The sequence below is a fragment of the Borostomias antarcticus genome, assembly GCF_949987555.1.
Source record: "Borostomias antarcticus genome assembly, chromosome: 21".
NCBI lineage: Eukaryota > Metazoa > Chordata > Actinopteri > Stomiiformes > Stomiidae > Borostomias > Borostomias antarcticus.
Genome location: NC_140254.1, coordinates 158,509 through 185,134, shown reverse-complemented (window position 1 = coordinate 185,134; position 26,626 = coordinate 158,509). Strand labels below are relative to the sequence as shown.

Genomic DNA, 26,626 nt, shown 5'->3' with positions numbered 1-26,626 from the left:
CAGCCGGCGAAAGCTGCAGGTGCGTCAGCTTTACGTTGTAAAGGCGTTAGCGTAATGTCATTAGAATGGGTTGTAGAAGCACGACGGGTATAGCACGCTAGTATGAAGGTCGCTGTGACTTTGATTCTCTGGGTAAGACCCCGCCCCCATGCCTATAGGGAGGGAACAGCAGGACTGCGCCATGATGGGGGATGGGGAGGGGGGGTGGCAGAGGGGTGGGAGGAGAGTGGAGATGGGTTGGAGAAGAAAAGGGACAAGAAGGAGGTGGAGGTCTCTCTTTCTTGCTCCTTCCTGCTGGCAGGGATTTCAGGTTGGCCGGGTTGCTAGGAGAGATGGGTGGGGGGGGGGGCTTCCAGATCCAGACCCACTCCAACGCGCCCCCCATCCCTGCTCTTTTAGCCTGGCCGGTCGGACGGCTTTGCTGGACCAAGAGCAGAGGATGTTGTGAGAAAGGGAAGGGTGGATTGTTGGAGTTTGCTCTTTAGTGGTGGTCCTCTGGGGGGTGAGGGGGGGGGGCGGGGGGCAGGGATGAGGGATGGAGAGGAGAGAGGGTCATGTTATGCCGGGGGCGACACAGCCCCTGCTGTCGTCCGCCATACTGTGCACAGCGAAGGGACTCTCTTTATCTTTCTTTCTCTGGCCTCTTTTGTTCTTTGTCTCCCTCTCTCTCTCTCTCTCTCTCTCTCTCTCTCCCTCTCTCTCTCTCCCTCTCTCTCCCTCTCTCTCTCCCTCCCTCTCTCTCTCCCTCTCTCTCTCTCTCTCTCTCTCTCCCTCTCTCTCTCTGTCTCTCTCTCTCTCGCATTCTCTTCATACTCTCTGTTTGCATGCCTCTCCAAGCCTTTTTGCCTGTAGACACAAATTAATGCACTGCATGTCACTCTATGGAATTCCAGCTTGCCAATTATATATTTAAAGGAAATCCGGTTCATCCATTAATAGTGAACCTGGTATTTATCTATGCGTATTTATAGGGTCTGGGTCTATTTCTAAGACTGAGGAATGTTTAGGCAAAGGCAAGAGACACCCTTGTTGTTAATTGGCCTGAAGCAAACTACCAGTACCCGATTGGTTAATGAATCTGCTGTTAGGCCAATTACATCCATATTTCAGAGGTCTCCCATGGTAACCAGCTCTGAGATCCATTCCCCCGACAAATCAGAGTTCACGCAATATTTCCAATGTTTCAAAGCACAATAATCATTTTTATATTTCTATGAATGTATAGATACTAAAGATGTATTTTTTTACCTGATGGGCGGCAGGGTAAGGGTTCAGCTCTTCATGTTGGGTGAGTGATGGTGTGGTGGTGTGTATTACCACCCAGGTCTTACCCTGCATGTCCTGTCTCAATGGCTCTAGGACTCTATCTTTATTCATGTAGGATAGCCTCTTGGCTTCTCTGCATTTGGAATGTACTGCAATCAAATTCAAACCTTTTGTTTTTATATTTATTAGATAAAAACATGTTATGCTAATAAATAACAAATAAGACTTATGTTATGCTGCTATTTTGTTGGCTGTGGGGTGATTACTAATTTCATTCATGACAATGACACAGAAATGGTCTACTTCTCTTTCCTTAGAGATACTCTCTCTCTTTAAAAGAAAAGGGTGCTATATAGAACTTTTTTCAGGTCAGTAAGGTTCTAGAATCCTTTTCAGGTCAGGTAGAACCCTCTTTTGTTACAAAAGGTTCTGTATAGCACCCTTTGCGTGTAGAACAGGAATATGCAGGACTAGTATAATGATAAACCGTGATAAAATTTGACGACATTTATCACAATAAAATTACCATTAAAACCGTGTCTGATTTCCATGCTTTGAAAAACTCTAAATACTGTCCAGCAACAGTCTCCAAGACACATTATTTTAATGTTTACACAAACAAAAAGTGCATAGTGCTGATAATTTTATTTGTAATTTAATCATTTCAATATAAGACTTGCTGAAATGATTTCAGTTTGTGAATCAGTAGTTTTAGAACATTTTCAGCACACTTTATAATACCGTGATAATACTGTAAACGTGATAGTTTTGGTCACTATATGAGTTTTTCATACCGTTACATCTCGACTCAGGAGCACTGACTTTTAGAAGTCAATAAATGCCTCTGTAGCTTCCGAGGTCAAAACAGACCTGTCATATCCACCTCATTAGGCAATGAACCGATGAAGTCAGCAGAATGGAGATGGTAGCTGGAGGGGACTCATGCATGATAGAAGCACAGAGCATACAGGCGCTCTGTGTCTAAGAAGGAGAAGATGTTCTACCATGTATAATATACACAGTGGAGCTTATGATGGTGTATTCATATTCTAAGAAATGATTTTGGATCAATTCACTGTGTAATGCTGGTTTAATGTTTCAATCTCCCAACATACAGTACAGCATGCCCTCTGTGTTGAATGTACTGTACGGTGAGCCATGTTGACATGTCCTTGAAGTGTGCCACTGAGGTGTCACTGTCCACTTCATACTTGCTGTTGCAACCTTCAGCACTTTCTGTCTCCCTCTCCCTCACACATTTACACACACCCATGCACACACACACACACACACATGCACACACACACACACACACACACACACACACACGCCACATGCATGCAAACACATCAGCGTTTTGAGGAGACGTGAGGACAACAAACTGCTTATGACAACAAACATTCTCTGTCAGGCAAGCATGTTGTTCATCAGTACACGTTTTGAATGTGTGTGTGTGTGTGTGTGTGTGTGTGTGTGTAGAGTTCTGCCTGTCCTTTGTTGGCTGGCACCATGGTTCAGCTGAGGAGAAAGCGGGAGGTTGTCGTCATGTCTAGGTGGTGACAGGGGTGACAGGGGTGGGCGGGGTGACAGAAGGGGGGAGGGGCTGTATGCCCGGGGCGGACTGCATTGACACACCTGTTGTGGGTCCAGCTGCTGTCAGCAGGCTAGCAACTATCCTATGGTGTGTGTGTGTGTGTGTGTGTGTGTGTGTGTGTATGTGTGTGTGTGTGTGTGTGTGCGTGTGCGTTAATATCAGTCCGCAGTGATGATTGGTGTGTTCAAAAGAGAAAGGTGAGGAGATGACACATACAGTAGCAGTTTGTGATGATAATGATGATAAGGGGGCATTGTGTTTTATGTGTTGTGTGTGTTTTGTGTGTTGTGTGTGTATGTGTATGTGTGTGTGTATGTTGTGTGTGGGGGAAGGCATCAAAAGTCACATGCAATGAAGACATGAGTTTAAGGGCACAGCCAAGGGTAACGCTCCATGTGATGATGGTGTGTGTGTGTGTGTGTGTGTGTGTGTGTGTTGTAGAGCCCCAGGACGTTTGCGTCTGTACGTCACCGCTCACATGGGTAACTAGGATCACAAATATCACGGGACACACCCCACTTCTGTCCCATCCAATCACCACAACCCCGCGTACTATAAACCCAGCCTACCGGAAAACATCACGACTGCTCAGCACCAGCACACCCATACCAGCAGTACGGACAACACAATCTGACCTCTACGATCGCATTCACCCTCAACGCATCGGCAGTCAACAGGCTAACCGGTGTTAGCTGGCTGCACTAGCCAACACCAGGAGCCTGACTGACTTAACCGACATTACAAGTAACGGGAGGGACGGGGATCCGTGGTAAAACCCGGAGTGGAGTATTATTATTATCAAGTTGGATTATTGTGTTGCTGTCAAGTGATTGGCCAGGTCGGCTGGCTTGAACTCTTGCTGGGTCAATGAATGAAATGGACTCTGATGGACTGAACCCCACACTCGCACCTACACTCACGCACGCAATGTGGTGTTTTTGAATATATCATGCAAAACTGAAACTGTCTGTTGTGCTGTGTGGTTATTTCTTGCTGTGTGAGGTTCTATATGCTATATACTATTACCTGAATTATTGTATTTGTGTTTTGTAAGGGTTGACCGACTTTGTTATTTGTCAGACTTGACTCTGACTGGCACCCCGGCGAACAATTCAAGATCATAAGGTCTATCCCGTTACAGTGTGTTTGGATGATGATATGTGGGTTTAGTGGCGGCTCTTGCACAGCTGTCCAGAATTTGTTATCTGGCTTGGTTCCTGAGGCCATCCATATTTAATGGTGTACAGACAATCCCATCCTGCCTGTTAATGCACCATGTTCGCCTCATATTTTATTCATGACTTCCTACCTCCTTTTATTTGTCATTAGTAGAGAAAAAATAAAAACATGGTCCTCTATTGAACTCAGGACAGAAAGAGAGGCCTGGTGAGGGAGAGGGAGATACCGTTCCCTCGTGAGACCATCCTGATCTCTCCAGCTCACATTCTGTTTCTCTTGCAAATCAGTCTGGATACTCTCCATAGAGATACGTTTGTGCCAGATCAGAAAACGATCTCGCCGATCAGCGTTCTATGAGGAAATACAAACGGCCACACTGGGGTTTAGGTGTGACGACAGCGAGGCTGAAGTTAACGTGTGATGGACGGTGATGGAAAGATGGTTCATGATCCAATCGCCTGCCAAGCATTTTTGAATGTTAGCCTGCCCTTTAACAAAACGTTTCCAACGGAGATGGTCCACCATCTGGAGCGTCAGGTTAGATAGATACTTAAATAATCCCAGTGGGAACAATTTGGGAAGTTTGAGGTCGTTTATAAGGTAGAGGGACTGAGATAGAGACATAATAATAAGCCTATGGAGAGATTATCAGGCAGGGAGCTGGGACATCCAGTGGATTCTTTTACGACATTCATTTTCATACCAAAATACTTTAACTGGTGCCTCAGTTTGCAGTCTTTATTGCATATTTACCACTGACCTGTGGCATTAGTAAGTGGTGTGTGTGTGTTGTTGTGTTTGTGTGTGTTGTGTGTCTGTTTGTGTGCTTGTCTTCTTCTGTATTCACAGTGCTTAATGATAGCCCTGACCCAAATACACTAGCAATTGTCCACCATGGTATACGGCCAAATACTGTATGTACACACACCCACACACGCGTGTCACACACACACACACACACACACACACACACACACACGGTATACAGGCAAATACTGTATGTACACACACCCACACACGCGTGTCACACACACACACACACACACACACACACACACACACACACACGGTATACAGGCAAATACTGTATGAGCACACACACACACATGCACACACACTCACACACATGGTATACGGCCAAATACTGTATGAGCACACACACACACACACACACACACACACACACACACACACACACACACACACACACACACACACACACAGGGGCTACACAAAGTCACTTGTACATACACTCATTCTTCCATTCAAATGAGCACTTTATCCAAGTGAAAAGAGTCTTTCCAGTTGTCTCTCGCCCCAGATTTCACCACAAAAACAGCCTCTCTGTGAAGGAGGTGGTGTTTATTCTCTCTCAGGTAACAAAATCAGGCCATTTCTTCTATATCCAGAGATAAAACCGCCATGTTATGTATGTTTTGGTTTGTAAAGCGCACAGGATGGAACATAAATCAGGCTCTCTGGTGTGACCTATAACCATGTCCTGTTTTTTATGATGAACCGTCTGTGTGTGTGTGTGTGTGTGTGCGCGCGTGCGTGTGTGCGTGCGTGCGTGCGTGCGTGTGTGTGCGCGTGCGTGTGTACCGTGTGTAGTTTTGATGCCTTTACATCTATTTAGTTGAGATGAGGCGGTATTAGTGGGGGCCTGGGGGTTGGAGATGAGGGGAAGGTTTGCGGGACAAAGTTGAATAAATAAAGTAGCCTACATTTGATAAATAGTCTGGGAGCACAGTTCCCTCCCTTGGGTGTCCGCTACACCCAGCCGGCGAGGGAGGAACAAAGCGCATGTCAGAGGTGGAGATTAATGGGCGGGAAGGGGGTTGGCGCCAATCTAGATGATGCAGGCTGGTGCAGATGCCATGGCGGCTACTAAATTGCTTCTATTGTTGCTCACCTGTCAGGAAGCAGCCTGCCGTTTTCAGCATTCAGAATTGCATGATGCTATCACCATAGAGACTAGGCTCTTCCGCGTTGCTGTATCCTTCCAGAGTGTATTGGTTCCTCTCTACTGGATCAGGTCTACTCTGTTTCCGACTAGACCAAGTGGCCAACTGTAGGCCTGCTGTAGCCTATACTCAGTCAAGCCTCCATTTGATCTACATCATTTGATATGAAAAATGCTAGCCTAACATAGGCAGGCCCGTAGCCAGCCTTGTGGAAGGGGGGGGTTCGTTTTTTTTTCTTTCAAAAAGTGGACCTTATGGCTTATTTTATTGTCGTGCTAGTTGTTGACGGGGGTCTGACAGATATTTTGTACAGCGAGTTGCTGGGGGGGGGGGGGGGGGCTTTTGCACTGAATTTTGTAAATTCAATGTAAATTCCTGTAAATTGGATGCAAGTACAGGCTAGGCCTCCTAGCTACTTGGCCTGTCTTGGAGAATGGACTATGGTGGTGTGATACAGTGGAAAACGTCTCCCTCTGTCCGTTGCCAGTCGTCTAATTACGTAACACCACACTGTGATGTGCAGATAGCCTAAGTAAAATCTCTCAATGCTGAAATTGCTTTGTGTGCGTCTCGCACGCTTGTTAAAACGCGACGCGACCACCGCTTGGAACGTCCATCACCCCGGTAGTGAGGCAGTGGGAAGCTAAATTGGTTTGCCCGCGGTGCAGAACGCGAAGTATAACATGCTCATGCAGAACGAAAGACAGAAACTCACTGTACAGGAATGACAGAAAATATTTTAGTAACTTTAAATGACACTGGAAAAAAGTTGTTAGGTTGACCATTCTTTTCACATTTCTGAAAGCTATAGGTCTATTCCATATAGGCATGTTTTGAAGAGATAGGCCTAGCTTCTATATTATACCTCCACGCCTACCTTCCTACGGTTTGAGGTCACCTGTTCTGACCTCATCCAGTTGTCTTTTCGACTCATAGTTTGCATTCTCAGAAAACCTACAGAGACCCCCCTGGCAGATCCACCAATTAGGACCCCCGTCCTTGCTAGGTCATATATAGCGTCATATTTTGGCTACCATACCTTTAAAATGCACCTGAGGGGATGAGGTGAGGATTTAAGTGCACCCCCCCTGTCTGTTTTTAAGTGTTTTGTTTATATATTTCAACAGGAACAATCTGCACAAGACATTTCGAGAGCTTTTGCCGCTGACATTAATTGCTGCTGCAAATAATTATGTTTTTTTTTTTGTCACATTCTAATGCACTTTATTCCCACTAAATGTCAGCCCCCCCTCCTGAGGCCCAGCTATGCAGTCACGCTTTGGAATGAAATCGGGGCTCATTGTGAATAACCTACAGTACATCAGCCAACACTTTGTGCTGCTATAAAGTAGCCTGTCTACCTCATCCTGACTGAGGGAAATGAATATGTATCTTCAGAAACAGGAAACAGAACTCTGCAGCACACTAACTATAATCTACCTGGGCTCTGGAGAGAGAGAGAGAGAGAGAGAGAGAGAGAGAGAGAGAGGTATTGTACCGGCTGTTTCCCTACAAGCCTGTTCCTGTCACATCTCCATCGCATAAGGCTGCACGGGGTGGGGACCCTTGCCTGACTGCCTGTCAATATTCATCAGCCTCACAGCCAGCATTGAGAGAGGGAGGAACCAGAGAGGAAGAAGGGAAAGACTGAGAGAGAGAGAGAGAGAGAGAGAGAGAGAGAGAGAGAGAGTGGAGGGGAAGGTTAATAGGCTACATACCGTAACAGAGAGGGAGGTGGAGAGGTTGACAAGAGGTGAGGGAGGGGGGAAAATGGAGGAGTAGGAAGGAGGAGTAGATAAAAGGGGAGAAGAAAATAGGAGAAGGAAGGACATAATGTGCTCTTACAGCGGGGGGGGGGGGGGGGGGGGGAAGGAGGCAACCAAAACCGTACGAGGAGCTGGCACTGAGAACAATCTCACAGAGGCAGGTGTGCTGTCATGACTACAGTCTACTCATCCACAGTCTGCGTGATGTACTTAACGATGAACACCAGGGTAACATCACACTACTGATAACACAACAGCACTGTCAATAGCCTGACACTCAGAATGAATTGTCATTTCGCTTCACTCCATTATTCATTTTGCAAATGAAAGTGGCTGCGGGATTTCAGGGCCTGAAGAAGTTTCACCTCCAGATCTATGCCTGATGAAAAATGCATTCAAAAAATGTATTTTAAAGCTCTACTTATTTCCTGCCTTTAGTAAAGGCTCTCCATTAGACACACACGTCTGTGTTGGATGGAGGCAAGTTCACCTTGATGCGTGGAGAAATACAGTAAGGAGAGATCCTGTATAATTGGATGGCAGTGTGTACCCCTGTATGATGATGGCTTTGGTTTATTGTGGTATATCCTCCATAGGGAAACCTTTTCAAACACAACAGAAAACACTTTGACGACACAGGACATTATGCACCAGGTTAACAGATAATATGGCTTGTTGGGGTCTCACTGTATATGGGACATCATATAATATGGTAGATGGAGGAGTCTGCTCCCTCCATCTGTGAGTGTTTACAAGACTACATTACCCATAGGTCATCACTGTGGCTACAGTGTAGCCTTTATTTCCCCTGGTTCAAACATCCCAGAGCAGTGCTGTCTGCTGTCACCATGCTGTTCTGTGGTGGCTGCCACTGAATAAATGCATTACCCTGTCAGTCATTTACATGAATATTGTATAGGCTACAGCAAGTGGAAAAATGACAATGTGTCAGTTTCCATGGGCAACCACAATAGTGGTTGTTACTGGAGGAACTTGTACTTTACTTCAAATTTGAATATTTAATTTGATATTATAGTGCAGTAGGTGGATACTCTTAGATTTCTGAATTTAAGTGGTACAGTACCCAGATAGCAAGCGGATGTGTAATAATTCTGGGCCATATATGGGCCGGAACTAAGCCACAAGGGCCAGATCTGGCCTGTATATGGCCCAGATCCGCTTGCTATCTGGGTAGCAGCCACCAGCCAGGGACAAGGGGATATCTGTGTGTGTGTGTGTGTGTGTGTGTGTGTGTGTGTGTGTGTGTGTGTGTGGTGGCCATGTTGCCTATTGCCCTGGTTAAATTGTTTTAAACATGTTTGAAAGAGGCTGGGTTTCATGGCATCACAATACGCTCAAATGACATAATGGGCTTTAATGTTTGTTCCACTGACACACAGATCAGATTACCAGGTGTGTGTCTATAGTCTTATTGCCTTCAAAGTCTAACAGGTCTTGCAGGCAATTCAACATGATAATAACATACCCCCGACAGCCCATACAACAATCACTCAACAACAAAGTCATTGGGTTAACTTTAAAGACCCCTTAAATTAATCCCTGGGTTAACGTTAAAGACATTTTTTCTTAGAAACTGTAAACACAGCCCACATTCCCAGAACACGTTGGCATTGTCACTCAGTAATGTATCTGCTGACCAACGTGGTCTTCGTGACCAAGCATCTGAGGACCGTGGAGACATTTTGTCAGCAGTATTAGCATATTTGCCTCATTGTCACAAGCAAAGAAGGTCAAGTGAGGCAACATGAAGATGCTATACATGAATCTTTACTAATTAGCCTCTAAGAAGGATATATCAGGAGATTCTCCTTCCTCACAATTATATACAATAGAGTGGTTATATAACTGGATGAAGGCATAATAATCGTTATTATGTTGTTTGTGTGGCATTCTCCAATACAGTTGCTTTGACTTGGGCCCTGAGGGACCAGACATACAGTATACCGTCTATGATTTCCACTGAATAGCTGATATGACCCTTTACTGTGACATACTTGACTGGGCTAAGTGCTCTGTAAAATAAGAGCATGCAGCACTGACAATGTAGTGAGGTTAACAGTATAGAATGCCAGGGGCAAGGTAAGGCTCTTCAATAAACATGTGTGGACTCTATTCCACTCCAACACTGAGCTATTGTACAGTATAAGACTCAACTGGTATTTGTTTATGACCTACTCTGCAGAGCACAACCAAAAGCAAATGAAGACGGAATGTAAGAAGAACCACAGGATGCAACTGACACAATTACTTGAAAAACTAAATAATCCCTACTCTAGAATTGAAAAGTTCTCTGAACAGAGATTGGTATCTTTGCTGTTGATTAGATTTTTGCCTGCTCTGCTGTGTGTCAAACCAAGTAATATGTACTGCAGCAACCAATTTCACACAACATATTACTGTAGCTCTCTCCAGACACTATCACCAGTCTTGAAACGTCCACGACAATGAGCACAACAGCCACGTAATCTCTCTATAATGACACATTCATTGTCTCTCTGTCTTGGGCACAATTATATCGAGAACCGGGTGAGGTATGAAGTTGATATTTGGCAGATGTATTGCTCAGGGCTCAAGAATGTGCAGTGTTGCTTGTGAAGTTGTTTCGATCAGCCGTTCTCAACAGGCGCTGTGCCGGTTAACAGTACAGTAGTTCTGCGTGGGAGGATACAGTCCCATCCAGTGCTACAGTCAACCCCAGACCAAGGGGTGCCTTAAGCCTAATTTATACTTCATAAAACGGCTCATGTCTCATGGCTCTTGGTTGCCTTGGAATGGAAGCTAAAGACAATGCCCAGGCATTCCATTCCATGGCAACCAAGAGCCATGAGACATGAGCCATGAGTCGTTTCATGAAGTATAAATTAGACTTCACAATGCTACCAGCTAGCGACAGATACTGTATGGGGCTTTTTAACATGATCTCTCAGTTGAGTTGGTTTATCTGACAAAAGACAAAAACTGTTCTGACTGAACTTTGCTCTCGATTTTGCACTTTATCCAGACATTCATTCGTCAAGTAAATGTATACAAACTGTATTACTGGGTATGGCTGCTGTTACAGTACCAATGCTGCTAGCTAACTTGATAGCCATGCTTGCATACTGTTAACAAGTGAAGCTTGAAGATAGTGCTATGCTACGCTAGCGTTGTATTATTTAGAGTTAAAGATAAGAGGTTGTTGAACACTGTTGAAACCATGGAGGTATTAAGAGGCCTGGATGAGGCATTCAAAGATGGCCGCCCATTAATTCCAATGAAAGTTGCTCACCCAGAGCACACGCTAAAGAAATGTCTACAAATCCAGGGCCACAGTACATGTGCAGTAATGTTTTTCTTGGCCCCGCCTATCCATTTTCCCTGATTAAAATTGTGCCCTGATTAAAAATGCATAAAAAATGTATTTTAAAGCTCTACTTGTTTCCTGCCTTTAGTAAAGGCTCTCCATTAGACACACACGTCTGTGTTGGATGGAGGCAAGTTCACCTTGATGCGTGGAGAAATACAGTAAGGAGAGATCCTGTATAATTGGATGGCAGTGTGTACCCCTGTATGATGATGGCTTTGGTTTATTGTGGTATATCCTCCATAGGGAAACCTTTTCAAACACAACAGAAAACACTATGACGACACAGGACATTATGCACTAGGTTAACAGATAATATGGCTTGTTGGGGTCTCACTGTATATGGGACATCATATAATATGATAGATGGAGGAGACTGTTCCCTCCATCTGTGAGTGTTTACAAGACTACATTACCCATAGGTCATCACTGTGGCTACAGTGTAGCCTTTATTTCCCCTGGTTCAAACATCCCAGAGCAGTGCTGTCTGCTGTCACCATGCTGTTCTGTGGTGGCTGCCACTGAATAAATGCATTACCCTGTCAGTCCCCGCCTATCCTTTTTACCCATAGACCATTGCGTTTCTCTCATACACATACATGGGGAAAGAGGTGGCTTCAAAAGAAAAATGGACTCAATGATTTAAAAGTTGACAATTCAAAGAGTTGTACGGTTTTTCCCCATGTATGTCTATTGGAAATCTTTTTGGTCCACATGGTGTCATGGGACTTTTAATACTGAGCCACTATGTCAAAAACGCTCCATAGCCAGAGCTGTTCCACGGGATTTGATTAAATCAAAGTGTAGGAGCCATGTATGTATGTCCACAATATTTTGTAGTCACGTACTGTCACCTTGGGTGGTGGGCGTGTTCACAGGGGCTTGGACGGCAACGGAAGTGAATATAGGTAAATGCACTCACCTGTGCAGCAGGTTGGCTTGAGCAAGGAGAGGGGGTGAGCACGGGAAGTCCATAAATGCACTTTAATTTGTATCTGGTACCAGTTAGTTTTAATATGTATTATTATACATATTAAAACTAATATGTATTAATATTTTTGGATTGAATAAACGGTCAAACGGACTACCGAAGTGGACCTGAATTATTGAGCTACGCGTCACAGAGTAGCTAGGCTACGTCTTCCCCTGTTTAGTCCCTCGCGGCCAGCTTGGATCGCCGCATACACAAAGTTTTAGTTTATTCATGGGTGCATTGATTTCGGTTTATGGCATGAAAGAGCAATAGTTTGCGTGCATTCGTTTCGTTGTGTATGCCAGAGGTGTTTATTTGAATGGTGAATTTTAACTGATTAAGTTGCTTTATCTGCCCCTGTTGTTGTGAGTAATGTTTATATACATTACAGGACCTGGGGGGGAGGGGGCTCTTTAATTGGCCATACGGTGACACACATTACACACAGTGAGTGGTGACATGGGACACACACACACACACACACACCTCCACGTCGCCGGTGGAAATTGTTCCCTGCATTTCGCCCAGGGACAGGATTGAGGAGCATCTGTTCTTCTGCATGTGTTCTGCATTGTGTTCTTTGGGAGGAAACCCTTGCAAACATGGGGAGAACATGCAAACTCTGCACAGAAAGGCCCGGAGACCTTCTTGCTGTGAGGTGACTGTAGGTAGGAGACCTTCTTGCTGTGAGGTGACTGTAGGTAGGCCTACATGAGCGATTTTGCGGTTCAGTGTCTTGCTCAAGGATACTTGGGCACACTGCTGGGAGTCGGGATCGAACCGAGGACATTGCATTCTCCAGCCGGACGCTCTAGCTCCCGAGCTACGTCCAGCCCTGCACTAGCTTCACTGAGTTTCACTGATTTAATTACTGATATTTAATAGATAGATAGACAGACAGACAGACAGATAGATAGACAGACAGACAGACAGACAGATAGATAGATAGATAGATAGAGAGACAGACAGACAGACAGACAGACAGACAGACAGACAGATAGATAGATAGATAGATAGATAGATAGTTAGATAGACAGACAGACAGACAGACAGATAGATAGATAGACAGACAGACAGACAGATAGATAGTTAGATAGACAGACAGACAGACAGACAGACAGATAGATAGATAGATAGATAGTTAGATAGACAGACAGACAGACAGACAGACAGATAGATCAGATAGATAGATAGATAGACAGACAGACAGACAGACAGACAGACAGACAGACAGACAGATAGATAGATAGATAGATCGATCGTTAGATAGATAGATAGATAGATAGATGCTTTATTAAATCATTTCTGAGGGGAAATGGTTGTTTCATTTTTTATACTTGCACCTAACCCCATTGCTAAGGGTTAGCTTATTGTAGCGTATTGCTTAGTGTGTGACTAAGGAAGGGAAGTTGTTTCAAATAACCTATTGTATGACAAATACATTTTATTTAGTGCATTTAGAAAAAATGTATAATGCATAGCAATTTATAATGAGCTGTATGGGCAATTTGGCACAGGCACACTCAGAACGGCCATGGGCCCTGACGGGCATGCAAGCACAGAACAACCATGACGGGCTTCATACTATTATAGAAGAGGGCACGCAAATATGTCATGACAAAAGCCCATTTTGAACAGGCACTTTGCACTAGTATGATAAATATGTTTCTAAGCCCCAAACAGGCCCTGGTGTTGTGAGTAATGTTTATATACATTACATGACCTGGGGAGGTGGCTCTTTAATTGGCCGTACGGTGACACACATTACACACAGTGAGTGGTGACATGGCGCACGGCACACACACACACACACACACACACACACACACACACACACACACACACACACACACACACAACAATAGTGCATTAAAATAATAATAATAATACTAATAATAATAATAAACAGCGGAGACCAAACATGTTAGTTTTTGGAATCAGTTGTGATTTGTTAACATCACAATACTTGTGTTTAGATAGAGTGTAGAATATGAATTGCACTCATAAGTCAGTGTTTTTGGTTGTTTCGATGTTGGTTGGGTGAGGGCTCCCTCTACTGGTACACATCTAAACAAGTAATATATCAGAATCACAATTCGTTTATTGCCATGCAGTTTTTCAATGTACTAGGAATTTGCATTCTGTCCTGGTGCATAACATGGAGACAACATTGGACAGGGTGCAGGGACGAGACAGGACAGAGCAAGGACAGGACAGAGCAAGGACAGGACAGAGTGAGTACAAAATGCTTGTGCAAAAAAGGATTATCTAAGAAAAGAAACAATGTACAAAAAGTAATGCAGGTCAGTGTATATACAGCGAGTATGCAGATTGTATGTGTATATGTGTGTGTGGTGTGATATGGGAGTGTGATGCATCCTATACAGTGCATTCAGGTCACATGCAAGTGTGTGTATGTGTATATGTGTGTGCAACGTCATATGTGAGTGCAGTGCGTCGTATACAATACGCTCAGGTCATATATCTTCCAGATTCTATAATGCATCCCTATTGTCTCTTCAAGGATTAAAGACACAACCACGTACAATAAAATGCTCACTTGAGGCCATCTCTTCAAATTGACAAAATATATATTCCTTCGTATAACTTCCTTCATTTACCCCCCTGGGGTAGGCACTTTTCCATTCACCTAAACTGGGGTGGATTTTGTGGCAATATTTCAGGTGTTTCAAATGAAATGGCCCCAGATCTCTAGAGGGCCTCATCTGGCATGAATAATAGCCTATGAGCCATATACTGTACACCAGTATTTATTTTGCTGCATCTTCATGATGATTTTCCCCATAGGTACCAAATGTGATATTGGATGGGGGAATTTGAAATGGGCCACTAAATCCCTGTAGCTGTGCCAGAGATTAGCCTACCTGAAAATGCAGGCAGGCGTAAACTAAGATAACAATCTACTGTATGTTATAGCCTATAAATACATACAACTTCCCTCCTCCGTTCCCTACACTGGCTCCCTGTAGCGGCTCGCATCCAGTTTAAAACTCTGGCGCTAACCTACAGGTCAATGAAAGGAACCCCCTCCTACCTCCAGGCCATGGTCAAAACCTACACCTCCTCCCGACCGCTACGCTCTGCTACCTCAGGGCGACTGGTTGCCCCGTTACTCCGAGGCCCCTGCCCGGCCCCCGGAGCCTCGACACGGTCACGACTCTTCTCTGTCCTGGCCCCACGGTCACGGCTCTTCTCTGTCCTGGCCCCACGGTCACGGCTCTTCTCTGTCCTGGCCCCGCAGTGGTGGAATGAACTGCCCACTGATGTCAGGACATCAGAGTCGCTGGCCATCTTTCGTCGCAGGCTCAAAACTCATCTCTTCAAGAAGTACTACAACAATCCTCCCTCCTAAGCACTTATTGTATTGTATTGCACTATACTTTAGATTGCTATTCTTGCACTTTGCCTTCAGCACTAGATTATGCTCTTAGTCACTTGTTTTAGAAAGAAGATGCACTTGTGAGTTCTGCCAAGTAGTAGTACATTGGCTCTTCCTACGTTAAATGCAATTATTGTTAGTCGCTTTGGATAAAAGCGTCTGCTAAATGACTGTAATGTAATGTAAATCTCTATCGGAGTGGGTAAGTACACATGCTTAGTTTTGTGATTGGAAAGCCTTGGGAATCTAACAAAAAACTGAATTCACTATTATCCTGGGGTGGGTCTCTTCTCTGGGATCATGCTGACATTTCCAAAGTAAACAAACTGGATGCTTTCCACGGAGAGGCACATTTTCCTTCATCATCATTATCATCATCATCATCATCATTAGCCTAACAATAACCTCACAACCTCTATCAACATCATCATCATCATCATCATCAGTACAATTATCTGTAGCCTATCATCATCATCATTAGCCTAACAATAACATCACAACCTCTATCATCATCATCATTAGCCTAACAATAACATCACAACCTCTATCATCATCATCATCATTAGCCTAACAATAACATCACAACCTCTATCATCATCATCATTAGCTACAACCTCACAACCTCTATCATCAACATCATCATCATCAGCTACAACCTCACAACCTCTATCATCAACATCATCATCATCAGCTACAACCTCACAACCTCTATCTTCAACATCATCATCATCAGCTACAACCTCACAACCTCTATCTTCAACATCATCATCATCAGCTACAACCTCTATCAACATCATCATCACCACCACCACCCTCCTCCTTCTCCTCCTCCTCCTCATCATCATTACCAATAACCTCACAACCAAAAAACAATATTGCAGGCCTCCTGCCAGCCGTGCGGGTGACGTGGCCCGAGGAGCGGAAGGGCTTGTTTGTGTTTTGGTTCTAGATGGGAAGTTGCGAGAAGAAAGGAAGGAGGAGACCTGATCGCGGTGGTAGAAATTACTTGTATCTTCTTCGGCACATACCCACAGTGCGCTCGTTATCTGTGTGAACATACTCCCGTGGGTGTACTTGGTTTACGAGAACATCGCCTGGCACTCAGGTAAAGTACACGAAATGGCAAGTTGTGGGTTTGAGCTGGTTCAGTGATCAGCTGGCTAGCTATGCTAACGACGTGGATATGGGGGGAGAGACACGCAAACATGGAGCTCTCTAGGCCGTGGACCAGACTATGGACGATCTGGCAGATTATTTCTCCTGTCTTGTGTGTCCCCAGTGTGTTGTTTACTGGTGTTTGATTGAGCACGACTGTCAACCTCTAACTAGCTAGCAACACCCAATAGTGGCCATCATATAGCTACCTAGTGCCAGCGAGCTAACCCAGCCAGCTAGCACGCTAGCCATCACCCAGCATTGTGTGTGGCTTGTTTTGCTAGGAGGTTAGCTAGCTAGCTACGGTTAGCTGGGATTGCAGTTCCTGTCCTGAGTATAAACAGAAACTCAAGGTGATGGTCCGAGTTAGTAGCGTTAGCACCTTCAGCATCTCTTCAGGTAACTAGCTAACTTAACTAGCTACCCAGCTAACATGTCAGCTCACTTCATGTATGTGAACCACATCCGTCAACAACACGCCTGCTGGTAAAAGGGTGTTGGCTAAATGTGGTTTCTGCGTGAATTAAAACAACCCAAAGTCCTTAGACAAACTAGGCCCTGTAGGTTTGAGCTTATATCTAACTACTTTCCACTACAGGCCATCGTTTTATGCAAAAGGGTGCGAGTACTAGTGGTTCAAGACTTAGCCAGCAAGCAGATTAGCAATGCTGTAGAAACTTATTATTGTTTATTTGTTTCCTATTGCATTCTTGTCTTACTGTGCCAGTTAATTGGTCCTACCTGCTCTGCAATCAATCACTAGGATATATAAAAACATGTAACAAAAATGTTTATTATTCTCAACAATGCTTTGAGGTTTGGCCATAGATACGCGTTTCGAGTAACTGGAAGAGGGGAGAGGGGGTTGAAACTTGACAATTGATATGTTTAGGAAACTCATTATAAATAAGATGTTGTTTGTGTGTTTGTTTTTGACACCCTAGAGAACAGGTCCATCTTTGTTATTGCGACATCACTGCAATATCTTTGTGTGCGCAGAGAAGCGTCCATCACATTCATGTCCACACAACCTGCCAAGTCTTTCCATAGATAATGACGGTAGAAACTTCTCTGCCAGTGAAAGAGCTGTAAATGGAGTAGTTTGTTTGAACAAGAAAATAGTTCTGTCACACTGTAGGCTATGTTGCATCCAGATGAGTCTCTCAGGTACCAGAGGGCTGTTATTGATGGAGGTGGTGGTGACTGGCATCACCCGTGTTTATTTTGACAACTTCACCATTTGCAACACCAGGCAGCTTGCCATCATGTGGATGCCATGGCAACAGGACTGTTTGTCTTTTGGCAACAGCAGAAATGTCAGAATCCGCTCAACACAGAAGAAAGACGGATGATTATCAGTTTGTTCATGTATCATGTTAAATACATTTTTGCTGCTCAGATTGATATATTAAATCAGATAAGCCTGTGTCCACTGCTGCAGCTCTGATCAGTATTGCATGTCAATGGTTCTTCCTCTCTCCTGGAGCCTCTTTATCCACTTTGATTCACCCACGGCTTGATTTGGGATGATCATTTATGCCTAAGGCCCGGGGCATCCCATTTGTAGGTTGAGATTCATCACACAAGTTAAACCAGGTGGTTATGATCAAAGCCGTGGTAGTCAGATTATAGATACATTTTTGAATGTAGCTATTTGAAAGCCATTTGAATTGAACGGTATTTAATTGTACGCCCCCCGTCTTTCTGTCTCTCTCTCTCTCTCTGTCTCTCTCTCTCTGTCTCTCTCTCTCTCTCTCTCTCTCTCTCTCTCTCTCTCTCTCTCTCCCCCCTCTTTCTTGCCTCTGATAGCTGAAGCCGTGACAGTGCAGTGGGACGTGTGGGACACCGGGGGATCTGACTAGGTCATGGCCAATCGGGGAGGAGCTACTAGACCCAACGGGCCCAACGCTGGGAACAAGATGTGCCAGTTTAAGCTGGTGCTACTGGGAGAGTCTGCAGTGGGGAAGTCCAGTCTGGTGCTGCGCTTCGTCAAGGGACAGTTCCATGAGTTCCAGGAGAGCACCATCGGAGGTGGGCTGGCTCCACACACGTGTTCACCTCACTACCTCAACACACCTGTTCACCTCACTACCTCAACACACCTGTTCACCTCACTACCTCAACACACCTGTTCACCTCACTACCTCCACACACCTGTTTCCCTCTCCACACACGTGTTCACCTCACTACCTCAACACACCTGTTTCCCTCTCCACACACGTGTTCACCTCACTACCTCAACACACCTGTTCACCTCACTACCTCAACACACCTGTTCACCTCACTACCTCAACACACCTGTTCACCTCACTACCTCAACACACGTGTTCACCTCACTACCTCAACACACCTGTTTCCCTCTCCACACACGTGTTCACCTCACTACCTCAACACACCTGTTCACCTCACTACCTCAACACACGTGTTCACCTCACTACCTCAACACACCTGTTTCCCTCTCCACACACGTGTTCACCTCACTACCTCCACACACGTGTTCACCTCACTACCTCAACACACCTGTTTCCCTCTCCACACACGTGTTCACCTCACTACCTCAACACACCTGTTCACCTCACTACCTCAACACACCTGTTTCCCTCTCCACACACCTGTTCACCTCACTACCTCAACACACCTGTTCACCTCACTACCTCAACACACCTGTTTCCCTCTCCACACACGTGTTCACCTCACTACCTCAACACACGTGTTCACCTCACTACCTCAACACACCTGTTCACCTCACTACCTCAACACACCTGTTTCCCCTCCACTCTGGCGTGGGAGTTAAGAGGGTGTAACTCAAATATTCAACCAACCGTGGTCTTCATCTTAGGCTGTTAGTGGTGTGTCTGGACTCCAGAACCAAGACTTTCAAACACGGTGACATTTGATGAAAATGTATCAGGTGTATGTGGCTTTCCTAATGAGGAACACATTTGCCTCGAGAACCCATAAAGTCTGCCATGATTGATTTTTCTCCTGGTTGAAAATTTTACGAAACCTATTCACATTAACTTCAAATCAGCCATAGGTCCGGTAAGTCTGAAATGGCTCATGTACATATAGGATGCATGTCTTATTGGGTATTAACAGTTAAGAGATACATTCCAAGATGGTGGGGAAAAATGGCTTATACGTGTTTATAACGTTTCGACACAATAAATTAGGGACTTAAACCAGAGCCATGTTGGCTCAGGTGTTGAGGTGGCTCAGGTGTTGAGGTGTCTCAGGTGTTGAGGTGGCTCAGGTGTTGAGGTGTGTTGGCTCAGGTGTTGAGGTGGCTCAGGTGTTGAGGTGTGTTGGCTCAGGTGTTGAGGTGGCTCAGGTGTTGAGGTGTGTTGGCTCAGGTGTTGAGGTGTCTCAGGTGTTGAGGTGTGTTGGCTCAGGTGTTGAGGTGTGTCAAAAGACAAGGAAACAACAGGTATTTGAAATGTGATCATTTTGGTGGTATGCTAATGCTAAAATAATACTTTAAAAATCATCTCATGAACGCTTTATCTGATTCAGGCAGTGCTGCAGACATGTACTCTTGGCAATACTCTCCATCAAGGGCGATATGGACATGTCGGTTTGTTAAAATCAGTGTGATTTGTGGCGTTATGAATTCAGCACTTAATGCTAATGGACTAATATGGACAAGGCATATTTCTTATTAAGCGTAAGTTGGATGGTCTCATGCAGGGGTATGTACCTGTCTAAGAAGCATGTGACAGAAAATGTGCTAGGTTAAGAGATGACCTCAATATAGGGTTGATGTTACTCACAATCAAGTCTGTAACTATAGAACCACTGAGCTTAGAAACATGCTTCTTTTGGTATGTGGGTCCTTTGGGCGCTATCGTACAACGTCTGTGATCGAATGGTTTCTATATCAATAGATGGACGTGCCATGCTATGCTATGCTATGCTGGCAGAATAGAGTATAAGCACATTATAGCGAGTCAACTGCTTAAAATAAACCATGGTCAATATCAACTGGGGAAGATTAGTCCACAATGGAAACAAATCATTTCCATATTTAAGCTTACTGTATATTATCATAGTATAGTATATGAGGCATGCAACTTAACCCTATTAAGTGATACTGGCCTGTGGGCCTAGGCTACTTCATATGATCAGAGTTCATCTGGCCCAGTATTAGGTGGGTGGTCCCAGTATGAGGGGGGTGGGCCCAGTATCAGGTGGGTGGTCCCAGTATTAGGTGGGTGGTCCCAGTATCAGGTGGGTGGTCCCAGTATCAGGGGGGTGGTCCCAGTATTAGGTGGGTGGTCCCAGTATGAGGTGGGTGGTCCCAGTATGAGGGGGGTGGTCCCAGTATGAGGTGGGTGGTCCCAGTATGAGGTGGGTGGTCCCAGTATTAGGTGGGTGGTCCCAGTATGAGGTGGGTGGTCCCAGTATGAGGGGGGTGGTCCCAGTATGAGGTGGGTGGTCCCAGTATTAGGGGGGTGGTCCCAGTATTAGGGGGGTGGTCCCAGTATTAGGGGGGTGGTCCCAGTATTAGGTGGGTGGTCCCAGTATGAGGGGGGTGGTCCCAGTATTAGGGGGGTGGTCCCAGTATTAGGTGGGTGGTCCCAGTATTAGGGGGGTGGTCCCAGTATTAGGTGGGTGGTCCCAGTATTAGGGGGGTGGTCCCAGTATTAGGGGGGTGGTCCCAGTATTAGGGGGGTGGTCCCAGTATTAGGTGGGTGGTCCCAGTATTAGGTGGGTGGTCCCAGTATTAGGGGGGTGGTCCCAGTATTAGGGGGGTGGTCCCAGTATTAGGTGGGTGGTCCCAGTATTAGGGGGGTGGTCCCAGTATTAGGGGGATGGTCCCAGGTGGGTGGTCCCAGTATTAGGGGGGTGGTCCCAGTATTAGGGGGGTGGTCCCAGTATTAGGGGGGTGGTCCCAGTATTAGGTGGGTGGTCCCAGTATTAGGGGGGTGGTCCCAGTATTAGGGGGGTGGTCCCAGTATTAGGTGGGTGGTCCCAGTATTAGGTGGGTGGTCCCAGTATTAGGGGGGTGGTCCCAGTATTAGGGGGGTGGTCCCAGTATTAGGTGGGTGGTCCCAGTATTAGGGGGGTGGTCCCAGTATTAGGGGGATGGTCCCAGGTGGGTGGTCCCAGTATTAGGGGGGTGGTCCCAGTATTAGGGGGGTGGTCCCAGTATTAGGTGGGTGGTCCTAGTATGAGGTGGGTGGTCCCAGTATTAGGGGGGTGGTCCTAGTATGAGGTGGGTGGTCCCAGTATCAGGTGGGTGGTCCTAGTATGAGGTGGGTGGTCCCAGTATTAGGGGGGTGGTCCCAGTATGAGGGGGGTGGTCCCAGTATTAGGTGGGTGGTCCCAGTATTAGGGGGGGGGTCCCAGTATGAGGGGGGTGGTCCCAGTATGAGGTGGGTGGTCCCATCGTAGTGGTGTTGTAAGACCTTGGGCCGTGTGGTCAGCCGGCTGCTATCTCCTGAAATCTATGCCGCTTGGACTCTTTTGTCCTTCGCCTGTTATTTACCCAGCCCTGGCACGTCCGTAGGACGCCGCATTGCTGCTCGCAGCCATATTGTCCGCTCTGTTTTGACTCAGTTTGCTAAGGCCCAACCTGTGTCACCAGGAGTGTGGCGTTGGACAACAAAGCATGTTTGTCATGAACCTGTTTGTTCCCTGTGCTCTCCTCTCAGCGGCCTTCCTGACCCAGACGGTCTGTCTAGACGACACAACGGTCAAGTTCGAGATCTGGGACACGGCAGGCCAAGAGCGCTACCACAGCTTGGCGCCCATGTACTACAGGGGGGCGCAGGCCGCCATTGTGGTCTACGACATCACAAACGAGGCACGTAGCTACTAGCCACCTAGCTAGCTGTCTGAGTGGTCTCTTTTTAGCTTTGAATGCAGGTATGAAAAGATTATAGATACATTTTTGAATGTAGCTATTTGAAAGCCATTTGAATTGAACGGTATTTAATTGTACGCCCCCCGTCTTTCTGTCTCTCTGTCTCTCTCTCTCTCTCTCTGTCTCTTTCTGTCTCTCTCTGTCTCTCTCTCTCTCTCCCTCTTTCTCTCCCTCTCTCTCTCCTCTCTCTCTCTCCCCCCCTCTCTGTCTCTCTCCCTCTCTCTCCTCTCTCTCTCCCTCTCTCTCTGTCTCTCTCTCTCCCTCTCTCTCTGTCTCTCTCTCTCTCCCTCTCTCTCTGTCTCTCTCTCTCTCTCTCTCTCTCTCTCTCTGTCTCTCCCTCCCTCTCTCTCTCTCTCTCTCTCTGTCTCTCTCTGTCTCTCCCTCTCTCTCTCTCTTCCTCTCTCTCTCTCTCTCTCTCCAGGAATCATTTGCACGGGCCAAGAACTGGGTGAAGGAGCTGCAGAGACAAGCCAGCCCCAACATCGTGATCGCTCTTTCAGGCAACAAGGCCGACCTGGCCAACAAGAGAGCCGTGGACTTCCAGGTCTGTCCAGAAGCCACTCAACACCTCTGAGCAGGATCATTGTATTTCAGCCCTATCTCTCCAGTGGGCTGGTGATATGGGTGATGCGCATCATTCTAGTTTGACTATATTTTCACTATTTACCCTATTTTCTCAGGATGCCCAATCGTACGCAGACGACAACAGCCTACTCTTCATGGAGACATCAGCCAAGACATCGATGAATGTGAACGAGATATTCATGGCTATCGGTAGGTTTCTCCCACCTTGCGGTTTAAGGGGTTCGATTCACACTCGATATTCACATTTTCCGTAGAAATGTAGTTAAGAAGTTAAGAAACCAGTCGATTCTTTTAACCGAAGCAATATTTGTTAGCAGAGGCCATTTTGAAATAGTGTTTTTGTTCTTTCCCCTCTGTCAGCAAAAAGATTGCCTAAGAGTGAGCCCCAGGCTGCAGGCGCCAACAGTGGGCGGAACCGGGGCGTCGACCTGACGGAAACCGCCCAGCCTACCAAGGCCCCATGCTGCAGTAACTAATGCGGAGCTCCACCCCCCTGTCATATCCCATTGCAGTAACTAATGCGACCGATGGCCTGACTGCCATCGCAGTAACTAATGTGACGACCCGCCCCCCCCAAACTCTGATCTGCAGCAAAAAGAAAAGACCCCCGCCTTCCCCTCCTCCTCCTCCTCCTCCTCCTCCTCTCCAGTAATTGAAGCCACGCCCCCTCACCAATCTCTCAACATTGCCCCGCCCTCTTTCCTCCTCTCGTTTTGCTGTTACTAATGATGAAGACCTCTCCCTTCTGACCTCCCGCCCCCCCCCCTCTCTCTTATATAAGTACCCCCCCTCACCCCTCCCCCTCCCACCAGTCCAGATGTTGATACTGTATGAGCAGGTCTGGGGGGCAGGGCTCCTCCAAGGGGTCTCTCTCTCCTGGGAGACCTACAGACTCGCTGCAGTGCTGCATTTCTAATTCACAATCTCTCTTTGTTCATTTTAGTCATAATCATGGATGCACGTATCACTACAAGGCCTAAGAAATGAAACTATGAAAACAAATCTTTGTAAACGTTTGTTACGTGGCTCAAAAATAATCTCGGTCGAAAAGAGGAGAGTAGGAAAGAAACGAGAGAGAACGGGGAAGGAGAGAGAGGGGGAGAACGGTGCGCCACTTCCAAAGCTCTCCCCCAGGGGTGCGAGGGATCAATTACTTTCACGTCACAAGGATAAACAGATCGTTTGTCAATGGATCTTGAGGTTGCTTGTTTCACTCTTGGCCCCTCCCACCTTGGTCCTCTATTTTCTCATGAGTTACATATTGTAATACCCCCTAACCCCCCCCCCCCCCCCCCCACACACACACACACAAACACTCTTTACCTAATGTAGCATTAATTTACCCCCCCTTACCACACACATACATACACACCTCTTGTCCCTGGCCCCATTCCAGGGTCGTGCCTGCTTCTAGCTGTCCCTAGTGGCATCGTGCAATCGTTCACAGTATTGACTCTGTGACTCAAGTGTCTGCAAGGACCTCCACAACTCAAAGCCTGGTGTACGCCCCTCACCACCCCAACCTCCTACTGTCACCACCCCAACCTCCTACTGTCACCACCCCAACCTCCTACTGTCACCACCCCAACCTCCTACTGTCACCACCCCAACCTCCTACTGTCACCACCCCAACCTCCTACTGTCACCACAGCAAGGCAAAGTTCCTCTGAGACCCCCCCCTTGTCCCGATCATCAGTCTCTGTCAGTGGATGAGGCAGAGTCCCTCTCCTCATAGGAGTGCGTGTCAGCTGATAGCAACGCACTGTCTCTGCATTCGGTTGATGTGATTGAGTTGTGAACTAGTGTTGCTTGATGAGAGGCAGCTAATTTGACACCTAGGTCAGGTGGGGTCAGGTGGGGTCAGCTGGGGTCAGCTGGGGTCAGCTGAGCCGAGAGACGGGAGTTCTCTGAGATCAGCCGGCACAGTGGCCCAATATCCCTCTCTCATCCCAGGGTCATTTGTCATCTTTTGTTCTTCCGGAAGCGTTTCAGACACAGTCCTGTGTGTACAGAGGAGGGCGGGGCTTTCTGCTCATGAAATGGCCTTTGACAATGACACACACGTCGATGATTGCATGTGGGAACACACACATTCACTCACTCACTCGCTCACTCAGAGACCGCTGTTTTTGTTCCCAAAACCTTCCAGACCTGTAATAGAACACAAGCACACGTACAAGCTAAACACCACTTCCTCACACACACACACACACACACACACACACACACACACACACACACACACACACACACACACACACATTTGTGTTCTTTCCATTCTTGCTCTTTTCCCACCCCCAGAAACATCGTTATGTAGTTAGATACACACACACACACACACACACACAACCCGTCTGGTCAATAACTCTGACAGGTCTGTCTTAATCATGCCTTGCACTAATGACGCTCATCATGAATTTATCTTGTTATAATTACAGCCAGTGTGATATAAATATTATATAGATATATATATAAATAATATACTGTAAATAGGGTGTTGCAATGTAGTCTACTTTTTTTCGATATACAATTGACAGGACTAATGCTTCTAGGGAGTTGTCTAGATAATCATAAAGAACTGTACAGAAAACGGCTTTGCTCTGGGTTTGGAGTTATGTTGTTCTTTTTTTTTTCACAAAATGGTTAAATTATAATCAGTGGTGGTCTTTATAAATGTCTGTAGTGTTATTAACAACAAAAAAAGAACTTGCATTTCTTTAGTGGTCTGTCCATGTACTTTTTCTCAAGGGGAAAAAAAAAAAACGTTCAAACATTTTGGTTTCTATTTATAACATTCTCTTTCGCATTTCACTAATTTCTTTTAGTGGTTGTAAGGTTAGGGTGCCCTGTCTACTCCGTGTCCAACTTCCAGACACACTGGGTGTATAAACTCCCTTTCAGAACCAGGCGGAAAGTTCATCAAAAAGATTGTCTAACCGTATGCCAACCTCTATATCGTCACCGTAATATTGTAACACAATTGTAGGACCAATATAACAACCTTGATAGCAAAGAGAAAGACTGGTGGGCTCTACTGTCTGGGTACAAGCTGGTGGATCGTCATGAATAAATGAATTAACACATAGGGATGTACATTGTATATTTTTCTTTGTTGTGGACACATAATTACAGCCGGAGAATTTCAATGCAAGCATTTAGTACTGTTAAATAATGACCAAATAAAAACAGAAATAAATGTGATCATTTCTATTGTATGCAGCTTGTATTGTGCATGGAGGGGGACTCTACAGCTGTGCTGGAAGTCATAGGTCAGCAGAGATCGCATGTCATGTGTGATATGAATTCAATAGATACAATAGAAAATGCCTATATATATATATATATATATATACAATAGAAAATGCCTATATATATATATATATATATATATATATACAAAAGAAAATGCCTATATATATATATATATCTGTGTGGTGGGGAGGGGGGGGTGGGTGTGTGTAAAATGTATATAAAGTATCAAATCATATATTTATGATGCTGCCCTATTCTTTGT

The 26,626-nt window shown here is 45.7% G+C and overlaps 1 protein-coding gene across 1 annotated transcript; it reads left to right on the top strand.

The window, feature by feature from the left end:
- The first annotated feature begins 16,468 nt into the window (after nucleotides 1–16,468).
- rab5aa (RAB5A, member RAS oncogene family, a) lies at nucleotides 16,469–26,426 on the top strand. The gene is made up of 6 exons (XM_084455335.1): nucleotides 16,469–16,611; nucleotides 18,471–18,692; nucleotides 22,316–22,467; nucleotides 22,949–23,071; nucleotides 23,208–23,301; nucleotides 23,473–26,426. The coding sequence occupies exons 2-6, from the start codon at nucleotides 18,527–18,529 to the stop codon at nucleotides 23,586–23,588; spliced, it is 651 nt and encodes a 216-aa protein (XP_084311461.1). The 5' UTR covers nucleotides 16,469–16,611; nucleotides 18,471–18,526; the 3' UTR covers nucleotides 23,589–26,426.
- The last annotated feature ends 200 nt before the right edge of the window (nucleotides 26,427–26,626 follow it).

Bases quoted from the DNA above. Each gene is read 5' to 3' on its own strand.
- rab5aa (XM_084455335.1), top strand. From the start codon at position 18,527: ATGGCCAATCGGGGAGGAGCTACTAGACCCAACGGGCCCAACGCTGGG. The intron at 22,468-22,948 runs GCACGTAGCTAC...CTCTCTCTCCAG, and splicing joins TCTACGACATCACAAACGAG to GAATCATTTGCACGGGCCAA. The intron at 23,072-23,207 runs GTCTGTCCAGAA...CTATTTTCTCAG, and splicing joins AGAGAGCCGTGGACTTCCAG to GATGCCCAATCGTACGCAGA.